Source organism: Panthera leo, chromosome B2, assembly GCF_018350215.1.
Source record: "Panthera leo isolate Ple1 chromosome B2, P.leo_Ple1_pat1.1, whole genome shotgun sequence".
In the NCBI taxonomy this organism is placed as follows: Eukaryota; Metazoa; Chordata; class Mammalia; order Carnivora; family Felidae; genus Panthera; species Panthera leo.
The window spans coordinates 143,376,636-143,395,630 of record NC_056683.1 but is presented as its reverse complement, the minus strand read 5'-3'; the positions used below and the strand labels follow the sequence as shown (position 1 = coordinate 143,395,630).

The window sequence follows — 18,995 nt, the reverse complement described above, 5'->3', positions numbered from 1 at the left end:
CTTTTTATGTACCCATTCTGAGAGAGAGAGAGAGAGAGAGAGTGTGAGCAGAGGGTAGGAACAGAGAGGGGAGAGAGAGAATCCTAAGCAGGCTCCACACGGTCAACACAGCCTGACACGGGGCTCGAACTCACGAACCACGAGATCATGACCTGAGCTGAAACCAAGAATTGAGCACTTAACCAACTGAGCCACCCAGGAGCCCCGGGAGGGATTTTCAACGCATACCTTTTTGTACTTTCTGAATTTTGAACCACATGAACCTATTCAAAAAGTAAACTTAAGAAAACCTAATAAAGAGGGGCGCCTGGGTGGCTCCGTTGGTTAAGCATCTGACTCTTGATTTTGGCTCAGGTCACGATCTCACGGTTCGTGAGTTCAAGCCCCACATCGGGTTCTGTGCCGACAGCACGGAGCCTGCTTGGGCTTCTGCCTCCCTCTCTCTCTCTCTCTGCCCCTCCCCTACTCGCTCTCTATCTCTCTCAAGAAAAATAAATAAACTTAAAAAAAAAAACAAGAAAATCTAATAAAGATAAACATAGGACACACTCCCCACAGGTTTGTTTATGCAGTGTGCTTAGATGTTCTTACGCATTTTATTTGTAGTACAGTTTTGGCCCGCTGATGCCGAGAACTGAACAGAATTTTATCCATTCTCCACGATGTTCCCTTTTAACACGTTCAGTACTTACGCAGATGTTGCTGCAGAAGAAATCACCGTGGTCGGAGGCTATCCCCCGAGCTTGAAGGCCAGCATTAGAAGAGGCCTTTGAATTCAGCAGAGGTCACACACTGGCAGCCAACAGGACACTAGGGTCTCGAGCGCTTTGCTTGGCCCACGTGGGTATTTTTTAAGTGGGAAATTCCACATAAAGTGGATTCCCAGGATCTGTTCCAGAAAACAAATTCAGAGGATTTGGTAACACGGAGCAGGCACTTCCTCTTGTCGATGATTCGTCGGAGCTGAGAGACAGCTCGGCATTTTGAAGGGCACGCCCGCTGGTGTAGGCCGCGGTGCCACCAGGCCCGACTGTCTTGTGCCCGCTACATTTGTATCTTCTGCCTGGTACATGCAGACATTTGAGTCGAGGTCCCTGATCTAGACCAACTGTCCCCTCTCTACCCCCGTCTCAGTGAAGCTTCCCATGCACACGACTGTCCCCTTGAAGACGTCTGTCGTCTTGAAGACAGATCGTACCCCATTGACTGCCACAGCCCTAGAGCTTAGCACAGTACCTGGCACACACACAGAGCGGGTGCCCGCCAAAGAGCTGTGGGACCCATGCTGAGTTCCTTCTAGAGCATCTCCGACTGTGGTTTCTCCAGGCTCTCCCAGCCAGCTCCAGAGGTGGGAAGGATATGTGGTGGGGGAGGACAGGGGCTGTGGAGTCTGATAGGCGAGGTCTTGACATTTCCTACCGTGTGGCCTTAACTCTTCTAAGCCTCAGTGTCTTCATCTGTAAATGGGGACAACAGTTTCTACTCATTGGATTTTTGTGACGAGATACATGCATGTAAAGAGGCTGGCCCTTTGTGGATGCCCAATAACCACCGATATTGTTCACAGAAGTTTTCATGGCTCTTCTATAAAATAGGTAAATATGTACCTAGATCACTGACTGGGGATCAAATTTTAAAATATATTCGGAACGGTGTTGAGACAGGGAAGTTCAGCCCAGCGACGTACACATCCACATCCCCTCGAAGGAGGCTTTCGTTTTCGTCAGGCCGGTTCGTCAGGCTAAAGGGGGATCGCGGAGATCATTCCTGCTGTTGCTTTACACGCCTTCTCTTCACGTGACCCACAAATACGTCTGCGAAGGTTTGCGCTTTTCTGCTTTATTACGTCCTCCGGCTCACCTTTCGAAGAAGGAAGGCAGACCTGTGTGAGGCTTGAGGGCTGCACAAGGGAGTGAGGACGTGGACGCCGAGGCAGGGCCGGGCAAAGGGCCCCCCTGTGGGGAAAGACAAGCAGGGGCCGCCCACAGGACGCGTAGATGGCCGGGAGTAGGGGCACCCCACGCTGGCCCTGGGGGGCAGGCAGGCTGCCTCCGTCAGGAGAGCCGACCCAGGTCCGGTGTCCCAGACACTGCGGGAGAGGCGCACGAACAGGGTAGGGCGGGACTCCCTCCACCCCCATCGAGTCACTGGGCTCCCGAGGGCCCTGAGCCCATCCTGGTTACAAAGACGGCCCTAGGGATTTCCTAATATACACCTTATTTCATCCCTGACACTTGTTTCCTTTCCTGTAAAATTGGGTAACAGTGGCTAACGTTTACTCAGAGCTTTTAGCTAGTGCTTTCCAAGCCCTTCCCGTGTGTTGCCTCATTTAATCCTGGCACCAACCGTATGGAACAGGTATTATTATATTATTATTAGCCCCATTGGACAACTGAAAAAAATGAAGGCAAGACAGATGGAAGGATTCGTCCATGAGGCCAGTAAGTGACAAAGCCAGGCTAGTCCTGGCACCCAGGTCCCAGACGGCTGGGCTCACAAGCGGAAGAATGCAGTGAGGGTCCAGAGCGGGCTGGGGCTCCTCACCAGTCAGTCGGCATAGCTGTGCCGCTGCTGCTGCTGTACCTGCTGCTGTTGCCGTGGTCGCTGTTGTTGCTGTTGTTGTTGCCATGGTTACTATTGTGGCTGCGGTTGCTGCTGCTGTTGCTGCTGCTGTTGCCATTGTCACTACTGTTGCTGTTGTTGTTGCTATGGTTACTGTTGTCGCTCTTGTTGCTGTGGTTACTATTGCTGCCGCTACGGTTGCTGTTCTCGTTACTATTGTTGCTGCTGCGGTTCCTATCGTTGTTGTTAGTATTGTTGCTGCTGCCGTTGCTGCTGTGGTTCCTGTTGTTGCCACTGTTACTGTCATCGCTGCTGTTGTTGCTGTTCTTGCCATTGTTACTGTCGCTGCTGCCGTGGTTACTCTTGCTGCTGTTGTTGCTGTTGTTTATATTGCTGATGCTGAGGTTCTCATTGTTACTATAGTTGCTGCTGTGGTTCCTGTTGTTGCCACTGTTATTACTGATGCTGCTGTCATGGCTGCTGTTGTTGCCATTGTTGCTCCAGTTGCTACGGTTGCTGCCGTGGTTACTCCAGCTACTGCAGAGGTTCCTGCGGTTACTATTGTTGTCACTGTGGTTCCCATTGTTGCTGTCGCTACTATTGTTGCTGCTGTGGTTATCGCCGTTGTTACTATCATTGCTGCTGTTGTTGCTTTTCTTGCCATTATTACTACTGTCATTGCCATCGTTACTCTTGCTGCTGCTGCTGTTGCCGTTGTTACTATTGCTGACGTTGTGGTTTTCATTGTTGTTGCTATTGTTGCTGCTGTGGTTCCTGTTATTGTTGTTGTCACTACTGCTGCTGCTGCGGTTGCTGTCATTGTTACTGTTATTGCTGCCATTGGTGTTAGTATTGTTGCTGCTGTGGTTCCTGTTGTTGCCGCCGTTACTATTGATGCTGCTGTCAATGCTGCTCTTGTTGCCATTATTACCACTGTTGCTGTTGGTGCTGCTGTGGTTCCTGTTGCTGCTGTTGTCACTGTGGTTCCTATTGTTGTTGCTACTATTGTTGCTTCCGTGGTCGTTGCCATTGTTCCTATCGTTGCTGCCGTTCTTGCTGTTCTTGCCATTATTACTGCTGCTGCTGCCATAGTTACTCTTGCTGCTGCTGCTGTTGCTGTTGTTACTATTATTGCTCTTGTTGTTGCTGTTGCTGTTAATATTGTTGCTGCCGTGGTTCCTGTTGTCGCCACTGCTACTACTGACGCTGCTGTCATGGCTGTCGTTGCCATTGTTACTACTGTTGCTGTTGTTGCTGCTGTGGTTCCTGTTATTGTTGTTGTCACTACTGTTGCTGCTGCTGTTGTTGCCATTGTTACTATGATTGTTGTTGTTGCTGTTGCTGTTAATGTTGTTGCTGTTGCTGTTAATATTGTTGCTGCCGTGGTTCCTGTTGTTGCCATTGTTGCTATCATCGCTGCTGCTGTTGCCATTATTACAGTTGCTGCAGTGGTTCCTGCGGCTACTATTGTTGTTGCTGTGGTTCCTATTATTGTTGTGGCCACTATTGTTGCCTCTGTGGTTGTTGCTGTTGTTACTATTATTGCTGCTGTGGTTCTTGGTGTTGCCGCTGCTACTACTGATGCTGCTGTCACGGCTGCTGTTGTTGCCATTGTTACTACTGTTACTGTTGTTGCTGCTGTGGTTCTTGTTCTTGTTGTTGTTACTATTGTTGCTGCTGTGGTTCCTGTTGTTGCCATTGTTACTATCGTTGCTGCTGTTCCTGCTGTTCTTGCCATTATTATTACTGCTGTTGCCAAAGTTACTCTTGCTGCTGTTGTTGTTGTTGTTACTATTGTTGCTGCTGTGGCTCCTATTATTGTTGCTGTTCCTACTGTTGCTGTTGCCGCCATTGTCACTATTATTGCTGCCGTTGTTGCCGCTGTTGTTCCTGTCGTTGCCACGGCTGCTACTGATGCTGCTGTCATGGCTGCTGTTGTTGCTGCTGTGCTTCCTGTTGTTGCTGTTGTTGCTATTATTGCTGCTGTGGCTCCTATTGCTACCGTGGTGGTTCCTATTGCTGCTGTTGCTATTGTTACTGCTGTTGCTTTTGCTGTTGCTGTTGTTCCTGTTGTTGCCGTTGTCACTATTGTCACTGCTGTTGTTGCCACTGTTGCTAGTGTTGCTGTTGTTGTTGCTGGTGTTCCCGCTCCTGATGGAACTGTTGTTTCTGTTGTTGCTGCCGCTGCTTTTGCCATTACTGTTGTTGGCACAGAGACCCCGGGAGTGCAGCTGACTTCCTTGGGCCCCAACGCCTGGGGTCTGAGAGAACTCCAGCACTGCCAGGGGATTCGGGTGAGCTTCTGCTACCCTCCCTGTCTCAGACTGGCCCAGAAGCTGAGGCAAGACTAGGCATCCCCAAACAGGGCAAATTCCGCAAGGAGCTGGGGGACCCAGGGGTCGCCCCACTGCAGATTTCAGCCTTACTATCAAAGGGCATGTCTGGGAGCAGCAGAACGAAGAAACCAGCATCTCTACAATGAGTGTCAGCAACATCCTGGTATTCATGAAGATAAGATGACTGAGAAAATGTGCAATTCGAACAAATTTCTAGTTGATTTTTCACTTGTGCAACTGTTGAAAAATAAATGAGCTTTGGTAAAAAGTTTCTAAAATTGTATTTGCAAGAAATGATAGCTGTCTAGATTTTGCAATAATCATTTTTTACCAATATAAGATTAAATAAGTCACCACCCACATCCTCCATTACATAGAAAAGTGAACACCTAAAATAAGGAACATAGGCCAGTCCCAGAAGAGCATTTTTGGAACCACCCCACCACATTAGTTGTTCACCAAGCCCCATCAATTTTCTTTTCAGGAATCACCACTCAGAACACACTGCAAAACTAATCCTGGACAAAACTTACATCAATTTTTTGTCCCATTCATTTACTACCCACTTTATTTTGGTTTATAGCTTCCTTATTATTTCTTTATCTCCTCTCCATTTTCTTTATTACTGCAGACCAAGAAAAAATAAAGAGAAGATGATTTACCTCCAAGTCAAGAAAGTAGACAATCCGCTAAACTAAGAAGAGAGACCACTCTTGCTATGGCCTTGCTCTGATGATACAAGTCCAGACCAGAGATTTCTCCATCCACCACAAAGCCCATATAACTCAACCTTACCTCCTTTTGAACCCTACGAACCTAAATCTATAGCCAAATAGAGTTTGTTGTCCTACTTATTAAAATCTACCCAGGGGACTAAATCCTACCAAGCCCCACCAGCTCACTCCATTCCCAGCATTCCCAAGACAATGCTATTGGTGTGCTAGGAATTGTCTTTATCTTTATTTGATTTTATTCTTTTCTCCACAATGATATCAAACCAAAACACATAGGAGAATCGTGGGCCAGGGAAACAGAACAGAGAAGATCTGGAAAACTAAGTAGAGCAGAGAACCTGTTTTCTTAAAGAAATGATACATGTAAAGTAATATCAAGTTGTCCAGAATGTATGCCAAGAAATTTAAATTGGCCTTTCAAGTGACATGGGTGACAAAATTTTAAAATACATTATTATCTGGGTTAGATTTTTAAAGGAAACTAAAATAAAGAATCAGAAATACAACATGAGTAATCAGTAAGTCTTCTCCATTTAGACGAGTTGAATACAAATGTGTGCTTTCCACAAAAAAATCTGGAGAAGAGTTTGATAGGGAGCAGTGTTGAATTTGGCCTACTAAACCGATGTGGTAATGTCTCACCCTGATAAAAATTTCTCTAAATTTGTGGTTTAAAAAAATTATATTAATATTTTACCATGGTAATATAGTAAATTAATATTTAGAAGCTAAATACTTCAAGACCTATAATGAAAACAAAAGTTCCTTGCCCCATTCCACCTCTACCAATGCCTCCAGAATAATTTTCAACTATTTCAGCTCTTTCTTTCTCTTGTGATTTATATTTATATATCTAAATAACCTGCTTTATATTGATATCTCTTGCCTTTTTAACTTTAAATATTACATTACTGGGGTGCCTGGGTAGCTCAGTCAGTTAAGCATCTGACTTCTGCTCAGGTCATGATCTCGTGGTTCATGAGTTAGAGCCCTGCATTGGGCTCTGTGCTAACAGCTCAGAGCCTGGAGTCTGCTTCGGATTCTGTGTCTCCCTTTCTCTCTTTGCCCCTCCCCTGCTCTCTCTCGCTCTCTCACTCTCTCAAAAATAAAATAAAAACAAAAAAAATTTTTAAATAAATATTATATTACCTATTGACTTTCTGGTATAAAATATGAAGATTTAGCTCTCTTCATCTCTGTCCTCAATCCAACACACAGTTTTTCTCTTCAAACTCTGTGTTATCACATTTTTATTCAATAAATAGTTAACATTTGCATAATTTGGGCTGTGTAGCTATTACCAACAGCTGAGCCACATAGGGTACTATGATCACTCTTCCACTCTTTTCACAGCATTTTGTTCCTGTTGAGCCTTGGTTTTTGTTGCTGTTTTCTATATATTCACCATTAATTTCCTCCCCCCCCCCCAACTCTTTGATAAAACTATAAATATCTCATTGCTTTCAAACACAGCTCCTTTTTCCAGAGAGCCTCCCCACCTGGAGCCTGCAGTTCTCCTGGTCCAGTGAGCCTGGCTGCCATTGAGCCCTACTGCACAGCTGTTGCCCTGGGCTCTCCTTTCCCCACCTCCTGAGCATGTCCAGTGCCTCTGTTTTGTGTACCTCTGTCTGCTAGATCCAAAGTCTTCCTCATCCTTGGTTTTCTCTCTCATTTTGAAGAAGCACATCTCCCAGTATTGTCCTGAGAAAGAGCACACACGTGTCCTTCTAAATTCTCCTCTGTCACATCAAGAGTTGACACTAACACATGACATGTTCCTGGCCCTGTGCCACCTGGCTTCTTATAAGCCTCTCCCAATGGGTAGCATTGGCCAGATAGGAAGATAAGAGCAAGAGAGAAGCCATTTTCCCCTGTACCATGAAGGAATCTTGGGCAGCTGCAGTAAGAGCTGCTGGCGACCTCAACCAAAGGAATGAGGCTCCTGGTCACTTCTCGATGGCACAGGTGCAGTTTTAATGGCAACAGCAGCAGCAGCAGCAGAAGTGCCTCACTGACTTCCAGCAAGAACAGGATCTCAGGCCCCAGCCAGAAGCAATCACTGTTTGCTGGTCTTATGTCAACACCCTTTTCTCTCTCTAGCATACCTTTCTCCCGTTTGTTCAACAATTTTGTAAACGAGTGCCTGTATTAAATTCCTTCTCTTTGAAATACCTGCAGCGGTTTCTGTTTTGCTGATTAAACACAAATTAATATTCTACTTGGGACCATGAGTAGACCACACCCAGGAAATAGATGCCCAGATAGGAAAATCTGCAATTTGTTAAATGATATGTTTGGGATCAAATGCATTGATGGCACTGTTGTCAGAAAAAAGTGGGATACGGATAGTATCTACTTACGACAGTTGCAAAACAGTTCCTTAAACTTAAGCTGCAACTACCTGAAATGAAGTACCTATTTAAAACAAGACTTTGGGAGGTCAAGGGACTGTTGAATCTGATCACTGCAGTGGAAGCTATAACCACAGAATTTCTGGAGTAGAGTTGATTGATTCTGACTCCACTGGAGAAATTACAAAAAGAAAATAAGAACCTTAGGCTTTCAAATATCAAGTTGAGGCATTGTCAGAGAAATTGGGAGCTCCTTATAATGGCCCTAAAAGACATTCTTGAGTTTTGTAGAGGCAAGGCTGGTACCACGGACAAGCAAACTCAAAATTTGAGCCTGTGGGTTAAGAGTTACATCCTAGATTGAATTCACAGCCTAGCCATGCCTCTTAAATATAAATTACAGAATGGGTGGGAAAGAGTTGACTCCTGAGAAATAAGATGGAAACTAGAACCACTTATAGTTATAGTTATAGATTCAAATGAATCTGAATATCTGTAACCCCCAGAACCTCTGAACCTCCTTGGCCAAAAGAAGCATCTCCTTTCTCCCTTTTTGGAAAACAAAAACAAAAACAACATACTTTCCCTTGCTTGAAGACTTTTCATGACCTCATCTTACCTTAAAAGGGGTTGATAGGACTCCTAAGACAATACCCCCTACTTCCTCATGTTGTACCCAGATATGCCTAGAGGAGATTACATCATGTCTCAAGGGGAAAAGTAAGAAATGTTTCTGGGAAAGAGCTTACACATGAAAAGAATTTCAAGATTTTGTAACATATCAGCAGAAATCTAGGGATTAATTTAGGAATGAATTGTAATGATGCTAGGCCCAAGAAGATGAAACAGTGTTGGATCAGGTCCAATTTGTGGAGACAGGTGCTCTAATCCAAAATTCCAGATATAATGTGCCAGCTGAAAAACTTGGTATTCTTTCCAGTAGTTTGTAGACCAGAAACATTGGAGAAGATACAAAGGAGTTTTTCCATAATTTGAAATAAGGAGGGCTACTTAGGCAAAAATAAAATCTAAGAGATATAAAATGAAAGATTAATCAATGTGACTATGCAAAACAAGACTAAACTAGTTAAGGGTAGCTGTGTAATACACATACACACACATGCACATGCACATGTGTACACACACACACACGCACACACACCAAAAAAAATTTCACTACATGAGTGACAGATCTGGGGAAATATTTGCAATGTATATAAAATTTCCAAAGAGCTAATATCCAAAAGAAATAAAAAGCTACTAAAAATTGATAAGAGGGGGACCTGAGTGGCTTAGTCAGTTAAGCATCTGAGTCTTGATCTCAACTCAGGTCTTGATCTTAGGGTTGTGAGTTCAAGCTCCACGTTGGGCTCCACACTGGATGTGAAGCCTACTTTTTAAAAGTCCAATATGGAAAAGACAGTAAAAGAGAAAAAATAATGGTCTAAGAATACAAATAGTTATTCACAGAAGTAACATTAAAATGGTTAATTATGGCACAAAAACAGACACTCAGATCAACAGAACAGAATAGAGAACCCAGAAATGGACAAACGTATGGCCAACGAATCTTTGACAAAGCAGGAAAGAATATCCAATGGAATAAAGACAGTCTCTTTAGAAAATGGTGCTGGGAAAACTGGACAGCGACATGCAGAAGAATGAACCTGAACCACTTCCTTAAACATTACACAAAAATAGACTCAAAATGGATGAAAGACCTAGATGTAAGACAAGAAGCCATCAAAATCCTCAAGGAGAAATCAGGCAAAAACCTCTTTGATCTTGGCCGCAGCAACTTCTTATTCAACACGTCTCCAGAGGCAAAGGAAACAAAAATAAAAGTGAACTATTGGGACCTCATCAAAATAAAAACCTTCTGCACAGAGAAGGAAACAATCAGCAAAACTAAAAGGCAACTGATGGAATGGGAGAAGATATTTGCAAATGGCATATCAGATAAAGGGGTAGTATCCAAAATGTATAAAGAACTTATCAGACTCAACATCCAAAAAACAAATAATCCAGTGAAGAAGTGGGCAAAAACCATGAATAGACACTTCTCCAAATAAGACATCCAGATCGCCAACTGACACATGAAAAATGCTCTATATCACTCATCATCAGGGAAATACAAATCAAAACCACAATAAGATACTACCTCATGCCTGTCAGAATGGCAACATTAACAACTCAGGCAACAACAGATATTGGCGAGGATGCGGAGAAAGAGGATCTCTTTTGCATTGTTGGTGGGAATGCAAACGGGTGCAGCCACTCTGGAAAACAGTATGGAGGTTCCTCAAAAACTAAAAATAGAACTACCCTATGACCCAGCAATTGCACTACTAGGTATTTATCCACGGGATACAGGTGCGCTATTTCAAAGGGGCACATGCACCCCAATGTTTATAGCAGAACTATCAACAATAGCCAAAGTACGGAAAGAGCCCAAATGTCCATCAATGGATGAATGGATAAAGAAGATGTGGTATATATACACACACACACACACACACACACACACACACACACACAATGGAGTATTACTTGGTAATCAAAAAGAATGAAATCTTACCATTTGCAACTACATGGATGGAACTAGAGGATATTATGCTAAGTGAAATTAGTCAGAGAAAGACAAATATCATATGACTTCACTCCTATGAGGACTTTAAGACACAGAACAGATGAACACAAGGGAAGGGAAGCAAAAATAATGTAAAAACAAGGAGGGGAACAAAACATAAGAGACTCTTAAATATGGAGGACAGAGGGTTACTGGAGGGGTTGTGGGAGGGGGATGGGCTACTGGGTAAATTATTGTTGCACTATATGCTAACTAACTTGGATGTAAATTTTAAAATATATAAATAAATAATAAAAATAAAAATAACTAAATAAAATGGTTAAATCATGAAGAGGAAATGTGCAACCTCATTGTTTTGTTTTGTTTCGCTGAGAGAGAGAGTGAGCAGAGGAGGAACAGAGAGAGTGGGAGAGAGAATATCTCAAGCAGGCTCCGCACTGTCAGAGCAGAGCCTGATGTGGGGCTTGAACTCATGAATCATGAGATCATGACCTGAGCTGAAATGAAGAGTTGGATGCTTAACCAGCTGAGCCACCCAGGCGCCCCAGTCTCATTGTTAATCAGGGAAATACAAGTAACAATAAAATATTCTGCACTCTGAGAAATCAATAAAATTAATAAAAATTAATAAAGTTGATATCCAGTGTGGATGTGGGTGTGAAGAAACATACATTGTTGGCAGGAGTATTGATTGGTATATTCTGTAGGAAGGCAATTTGGAAGTGTCCTTAAATATCAGAAATGTGTCACGATTTCACCCCTAGCTGTTTTTGAGACACAAATGTAAACACAGAAGCATCTCAGAGAGACTTGTTTCATCATTTCTTAATGCTGGTGAAAATTGGAAATAACCAGTCTTTCAATATGAGGAATGCTTACATAAACTAGGGTATATCTACTCATCAGTTAAAAAGGAGTGACAAAAATTTATAGCTGCTCCATAGAAAGATGCCCACAACAAAGGACAAAGGTGAGTTTTGGAATAATAATGTAGGAATAATGGGATGTACACCTGACTAAAGATCGAGGAGGAGGAAGTCTGGGACTGGGCAGTGCACAAGGAGATTCTAGATTTTTCAGTAATGCTTGCATTTTTATGTTTTCTATGCATGTGCATGGCATATATTCATGCTATTTTTTAAAATAAATGATTAACTCTGGCAAACGGTTTGGCACTTTCTTAAAAAGTTAAGTATGCAATTACCATATGACTCAGCATTGTACTTCTGGCATTTATCCCAGAGGGAGGAAAATATATGTCCACGCAAAATCTTACAATTGTTCATGGCAGCTTTAGATGTAACAGCCAAAAGTCTGGAAATAACCAAAATGTTCCTCAAGGAGTGAATGGTTAAATAAGCAGTGGTATATCCATGCCAAGGAATACTACTCAGCAAGAAAAAGGAACAAATTAATGCTACATGACTTGAATGGATCTCAAGGGTATCATGCAGAGTTATAAAAGTCAAATCTCACAAGGTCATTCATGAAAGGAAAAATATCTGTACAGATGGAAGATAGATTAGTGGTTGATTACAGTAGTGGTTACATAAATCTACATGTTATAAAATGTTGGAGAACTATACTCACATATTGTACCAATGCCATAGTTTTTTTTTTTAATGTTTTTATTTATTTTTGAGACAGAGAGAGACAGAGCACAAGCAGGGGACGGGGAGAGAGAGAGAGAGACACAGAATCCAAAGCAGGCTCCAGGCTCCGAGCTGTCAGCACAGAGCCTGACGCGGGGCTCGAACTCACAGGCTGTGAGATCATGACCTGAGCTGAAGTCGGACGCCCAACCAACTGAGCCACCCAGGCGCCACACCAATGCCATGGTTTTAATATCATACTATAATTATGTAAAATGTAACGATGGGGAGAAACTAGTGAATCGGACCCAGGGCTTTTCTGTACTACGTTTTGTGAATCTATAGCTATTTCAACATAAAGTTTTAAAAATAAATCTTTAAAATCACAGTATTTTTTTATCTTATAATTTGCAATTTATTTATTTTTTTATTTTTACATATTATTTTTTGGTGTCAGGAGTAGAATTTAATGATTCACCACTCACCTATAATACCCAGTGCTCATCACAGCAGGTGCCCTCCTTAATCCCCATCACTCATTTAGCCCACCCCCACCCTCCTCCCTCCATCAGCCCTCAGTTTGTTCTCAATAGTTAAGATTCTTTTATGGTTTGCCTCCCTCTCTGTTTTTACCTTATTTGATTTTTTCTTCCCTTCCCCTATGTTCATCTGTTTTGCATCTTAAATTCCACATATGAGTGAAATCGTATGGTATTTTTCTTTCTCTGACTGACTTATTTCGCTTAACACAACACCTTCCAGCTCTATCCATGTCTTGGCAAATGGCAAGATTTCATTCTTTTTGATGGCTGAGTAATATTCCTGTGTGTGTGTGTGTGTGTGTGTGTGTGCGCGCGTGTGTGTGTGTGTGTGCGCCACATCTTCTTTATCCATTCATCAGTCCATGAACATTTAGGCTCTTTCCATAATTTGGCTATTACTGATAGTGCTGCTATAAACATTGGGGTGTGTGTGCTCCCTTGAATCAGTATTTTTGTATCGTTTGGATAAAAACCTAGTAGTGCAATTGCTGGGTCATAAGGTAGCTCTATGTTTAGCGTTTTGAGTTTTCCTGTTTTCCAGAGTGGCTGTACTCGTTTGCCTTCCCACCAACAGTGTAAGATGGTTCCCCTTTCTCCACATCCTCACCAACATCTGTTGTTTCCTCAGTTGTTAATTTTAGCCGCTCTGACAGGAGGCAAGGAAAACAAAAGCAAACATGAACTATTGGGACCTCATCAAGATAAAAAGCTTCTGCACAGTGAAGGAAACAACCAACAAAACTAAAGGGCAACCAATGAAGTGGGAGAAGATATTTGCAAATGACATATCAGATAAAGGCTTAGTATCCAAAATCTATAAAGAACTTATCAAAGTCAACACCCCAAAAATAAATAATCCAGTGAAGAAATGGGCAGAAGACATGAACAGACATACCTTCAAAAAAATTACAATATTTAAAAAAATGAAATGTCATGGGGGCTCAGAAGATGCCGTTTCTTTAAAGCAATGTTTCTTAAAGTTATTAATCAAGGTGCTTTTGGAATCTGAAGAAAATCATGACTCCTCTGTCCAGAAAAACACATACTCCAAATCTGCATACACTTCTCCAGGTTTACTGATCTCTCATTCAGTTAAAAACTCTTGTGATAGACACAAGGCTCAGCAAACTATGGCCCATAGGCCAAATCCAACCTGCTGCCTGTTTTTTAAGCAGAGTTTCATTGACACAAAAGCACGTCCATCCATTTCTATACTGTCTATGGCTGCTTCATAACCACTGCAGCAGAGTGAATAGTTGCTATATTCTCTGGCCCGTGAATCTTAACACATTTACTACCTGGCCCTTTATGCAGAAAGTCTGCCAACCTCTGGGTAGAATTCCACCTCTGGGAGCCGGAAAGAACACTGAAATAAAAAATTAATAATAAGAGCACAGAGAAGGCAAGACTATTAACACTCCAAACTTTGCACGTCTTTTTCTGTGTGCCTGGAATTAAACACCATTTTCTGTAGGCAGGTAAGCATTCAGGTAGTCAGATAAAAAGGTGGCAATTAAAAAAGAAGAACAGGGGTGCCTGGGTGGCTCAGTCGGTTAAGCGTCCGACTTGGGCTCAGGTCATGATGCCCCATGGGTTCGAGCCCCACGTCGGGCTCTGTGCTGACAGCTCAGACCCTGGAGCCTGCTTCGGGTTCTGTGACTCCCTCTCTCTCTCTGCCCTCCCCCCACTCTGTTTCTCTCTCTCTCAAAAATAAATAAACATTAAAATTCTGTTTTACAAAAGGAAAGAACAGCTCACATTTATGGAGCACCTTTGTGCGTGGGCTGTGCTCAGCGCTCTTGGGGATGAGGCCTCTTGCGTGGATTCCTCCCTACGACCCTGAGGTGGGTAGGGCTGCCCCCTCCCAGGACCAGTGACCTCAGGGTGTGTTGAGAGCGAGGTGACCCCAGCAGGCCCCCATACTCAAGAAAAGAAATGGGGCGTCCATGCAGGCTGAGAGGCTTGTGAATGGAGGACTGGCAGACCACTCTATCCATATTGTTTAAGACATGCTTAGTAGAATCTCCATCACTTAATATCCCATTTATTTAAAAGAAAATTAACTTAAAACAAAAAGAATGAACTTATATCTTTTCTTTAAACACACGTCTCCTGATAGGACTCCTCCAATGCTCCTTGTTGCACAGACCACATTTGTAATGCATTGTTTATAATTTGCAATTCTAATTTCTTTAAAGTTGAGCCTGTACTCAAAACACTTGGAAACAATCTGAATCCAAAGTCCCAGGTTCTTACCATACTCTCTCTTTTATATTTGACTCACCCGCATTTAGACGTTTTTGGTGACTCATTTTTATCGAATATCAAGAAGGCATTGGTTTACTTTAATCACATTATAATAAAAACATAATTCATTTCTTATACCCCTATTTCATCAGGTTACATAATGTCGTCAAGTTAGGTCATTGTAACACCAAGTTCAATGCGAAAAAAGAGATGTAGAGAGGAACGTAACTGACTCTTGGTCAGCTTGTGACTCAACTGGTAGATGCAGATGGGTGAACGTTCTAGAACGTGCCACCTGGCCAGAGCTGAGGGTTCGTCAGCTGGTTGTACAGAGGGAAACGTGTCAGTCGGGGTTCTGCAGAGAAACAGAACTAATAGGATGTGTGTATGCAGGATAAACCGAAGAGATCATGTATTTTATATACGTACATAAAAGGAAATATGGGCTCACAGCATTATGGAGTCTGAGAAGTCCCACATCTGCCGTCTGCAAACAAGAGGCCCAGAAAAACCAGTGTCATTCATGCAGTCCAAGTCTGGAGGCCCGAGAACCAGGGGAGCTGAGGATTTCACTCCCAGTGCAAGGATGGCAGGAAGGGAATGGTCCTCCCTTCCTCCACTTTTTGTTCCATTCGGGGCCTTGATGGATTGGGGAGGGGGCAGTCTACCGAGTTCACTGCTCCACATGCTAATGTCACCCACAAACACCCTCGAGGACACACTCAGAAATCACGTTGAATCTGGGCCGCCCAGGGCCCAATCAGTGCGACACAAAATTAACCATCATCACGGAGGGGAGATCCTGTGAGCTGGTTCAGCAGAGGCTAGTTTCAAGCTTCTCCTAAGCCCAATGCTGACATTTCAAACAAAACATAGAATTTTCTTTATTTTTCTCATGCAAGCCTCCATGAGTAGGACAATGTGTATAATAACCAGCCCGAGCAAACGTCAAGAATAAAACTCTTTTCCCTTTTCCTTGTTTGGTCAATCTTAGCATACCATCTATGATTAACAAGGACTCTGAAAATGTGAGCCTCAGTGACCCCCATTAAGTCCTGGAATCAAAAGTGACTTGGCAAAGACTTCTTCCTGGCAACTACTCTACTCTGTGTCATCAGACAAATGAGTCTTGGGCTCAAGTTCACATTCAGACATCGCAAGCAACAATTCCTTCAAGGCAGGAAGATGTGGAACAGGGCATCAACGTAGGATGTGAGTGTGAGATGTGGTTGTGTGACACCCCCGTGCCCTCACTCCGTGTCTGCCCTGCCTGGCCTAGAATATAACAAATCCTACACCACGAACGCTTCTCCTCAAGTGTGGAGCACACGGGATGCGGCTTCTATCAGGACGAGTCCTGGCAAAACTGAGGTCCCACCTTCCAGGTCCTCTGGTGCCCTCGCCTCTCCTTCTCCCCTCGCCCAGTCCCACTGCCTCATCCAGGGTCCCTTGAAGCCAGACAGTCTCCCCTCCAGCCCCTCATCTGAAGAAACAGGCTCTATGACCCAGAATCTTAGGACTCTGGCACTGAACCATGTGTGAGGGCAGAGGACCTTGGTCCTGGAAACCAGTCCGGCTGCACTCTGGTCACTACTGGTCTCCATCCCTGTCCCTGGGCCTTCAAGTGAGGGTTTCTTGTAGACAGCGATTCTCCCTGAGGTTTTACTGCCGGTACTGAAATGGTATTATCTTTAGATCTTGAAAAGAAGAATTCTGGAAAAGCCCGTATTTGTATCTTGCATGTACATTTCCTAAGCCCTCTCTCACCCCCGGGACTACTTGGGGAATGTCACCACGTATCTACCCAAAAAGCAGATGTTCAGCGACTATTTCCATGTCAGGCAGAACTACTAAGGTCAGGCCACCAGGAAGAGGAAAGCCCGGTCCCTGAGCCTCTGGAGCTCACGACCTAGCGGGGGCCACAGATGGGTCACAACAAGCCACCATGAGGTGCTGTCACTAGGCCTGGGCTGTGTGTGCAAAGACTCCCAGACTGCTAACCACAGAGCCAAGCGGGGGGACCTGCCCCACTCAGTCAGTGCTGGCTCTGGAGTAAATAATGCCAGCATCTCGCTAGGCATCGGGACAAGGTGAACAAGACGGATGTGGGTTTTGTTGTCAGGGGGCGACAGAGGAGGCAAGGGCAGCCCAGTGTGGAAAGTGAGCCTGGGAACAAACAGGAAGGAAGCAGCTGGCCTCGCAGTCACTGCTTCCTGCTCACTGGGTGGGGACAAGTTTCCCTGACACTTAGCCACAGTCCTAGCTAATTGTAGAATCCGTTGTAATTAATTAATGGCCTGGCTCCCCGGATTTGCCAGACGGAGGAGGGAGGGTGTCCTCTGAGGAGATAGTAGCAGGTTTGGAAGGTACTGTGTGGTTGCGGTACTGCACATGCAGGAGGGGAAAGTCCGGAAGAGCAGGAGGGTGTACGGACCCTTGACCTTGTCGGAGGAGGGCTGGGAAGAGAGGGACAGGCAGCAGGAGGTCAGGCACAGCCCAGGGCTGAGCCTCAAAGGGCATGAGAAGGGGGTGGCTGACAGGGGGTTCAGGGAGGGAACCAACAAAGAGGTTGATGCAACGTGGGGCCAGAGGTTAAGCGAGGAATCTGAGTGAGTATAGCAAGAAGAGCTGTCCCGTAACAGTCTAACAGAAAACAAGCAAACTGGAAGCTCATTAAATCCTCAGCAGTGACATTCCACACAGGGACAAACACCCGGGGACAGCTCTGTCAGTCCCGAGACCACCGGTGACTTCGAGCGCGATACAGTAAGTTTTGTACACAAAATAACCCGAATTCATACAAACAGCTTTGAGTACATTCGAAGTACTTTCAGAAGGGGGAAAAAAAAAAAAGATTTCAGAAATGGTTTCATCCAAAATGGTTAAGAGAAATAGATGGTTAATATTATATTTTGTAATATTTATTTTCAAGAGAAGCTTGAAACCTGGGTGGCTCAATCTGTTAAGTGTCCGACTTCGGCTCAGGTCATGATCTCACAGTTCACAGTTCACGGGTCATGATCTCACAGTTCACGGGTTTGAGCCCCTCATCAGGTTCCGTGCTGACAGCTCGGAGCCTGGAGCCTGCTTCTGATTCTGTTGTCTCCCCCTCTCTCTCTGCCCCTCCCCCACTCGTGCTGTGTCTCTGTCTCTCTCTCAAAAAGGCAGAGCACCAGCGGGGGAGGGGCAGAGAGCGAAAGAGAGGGACAGAGGATCTGAAGCAGGCTCTGTGCTGACAGCAGAGAGCCCAACGCGGGGCTCGAACTCACGAACCGTTGAGATCATGACCTGAACTGAAATCAACAGTCGGACGCTTACCTGACTGAGCCACCCGGGCGCCCCTGTGATGACTGTATTTTATAAAATATATTTGTTAGGCGATATGTGATGCACACGAGAGCACAGATGCATTGCGTGAGTTGTCTCTAAGCCTTCCTTCCTTAATTATTCCCTGGTCCACCTCTATCCCACCAAAAGTAACAACTCTTCCAGGTTTGTTTTGTGTGTGAGATGATTTTTCTTGTTTTCAAATTGAAGTATAAGTGACAATATCCAATTCGTTTCAGGAGTACATAACAATGTTGCAATATTTTTATACATTATCAAATAAGTTTGTGTACTACACAAATTTATTTCAGTATTAGGGACTGTTGTTTCCTATGCTGTACATTATAGCCCATGACATTTATTTTATAACCGGACGTTTGTACCTTTTAATCTCCTTCACCAATTTTGCCCTCCGGCAACCCCTCCCCACTCTGGTAACCAACATTTTGTTTTCTGTGTCTGTGAGTCCGTTTCTATTTTGTTTCATTCATTTGTTTTGGTTTTCAGATTCCAATTTTGTTTCATTCGTTTGTTTTGGTTTTCAGATTCCACATTGAAGTGTAATCATTTGTCTTTCTCTCTCTGATTGATTTCACTTCCCATAATGCCCCCTGGGTCCACTCATGTTGTCACAAATGGCAGGGTTTCCTTGTTTTTTTGTGTGTGTGGCTGAGTAATATTCCAGTGTGTGTGCGTGTGTGTGTGTGTGTGTGT

General features: G+C 44.0%; 1 protein-coding gene across 1 annotated transcript in view; it reads left to right on the top strand.

Annotated features, from left to right (window-relative positions):
* The window catches only part of SLC22A2 (solute carrier family 22 member 2), a 30,219-nt gene extending 24,623 nt beyond the window's left edge, over positions 1-5,596 (top strand). Inside the window, exon 11 of the mRNA XM_042937437.1 lies at positions 5,530-5,596. Within this exon, the coding sequence (XP_042793371.1) occupies positions 5,530-5,596 (67 nt within the window). The remainder of the gene's footprint in view (positions 1-5,529) is intronic.
* The last annotated feature ends 13,399 nt before the right edge of the window (positions 5,597-18,995 follow it).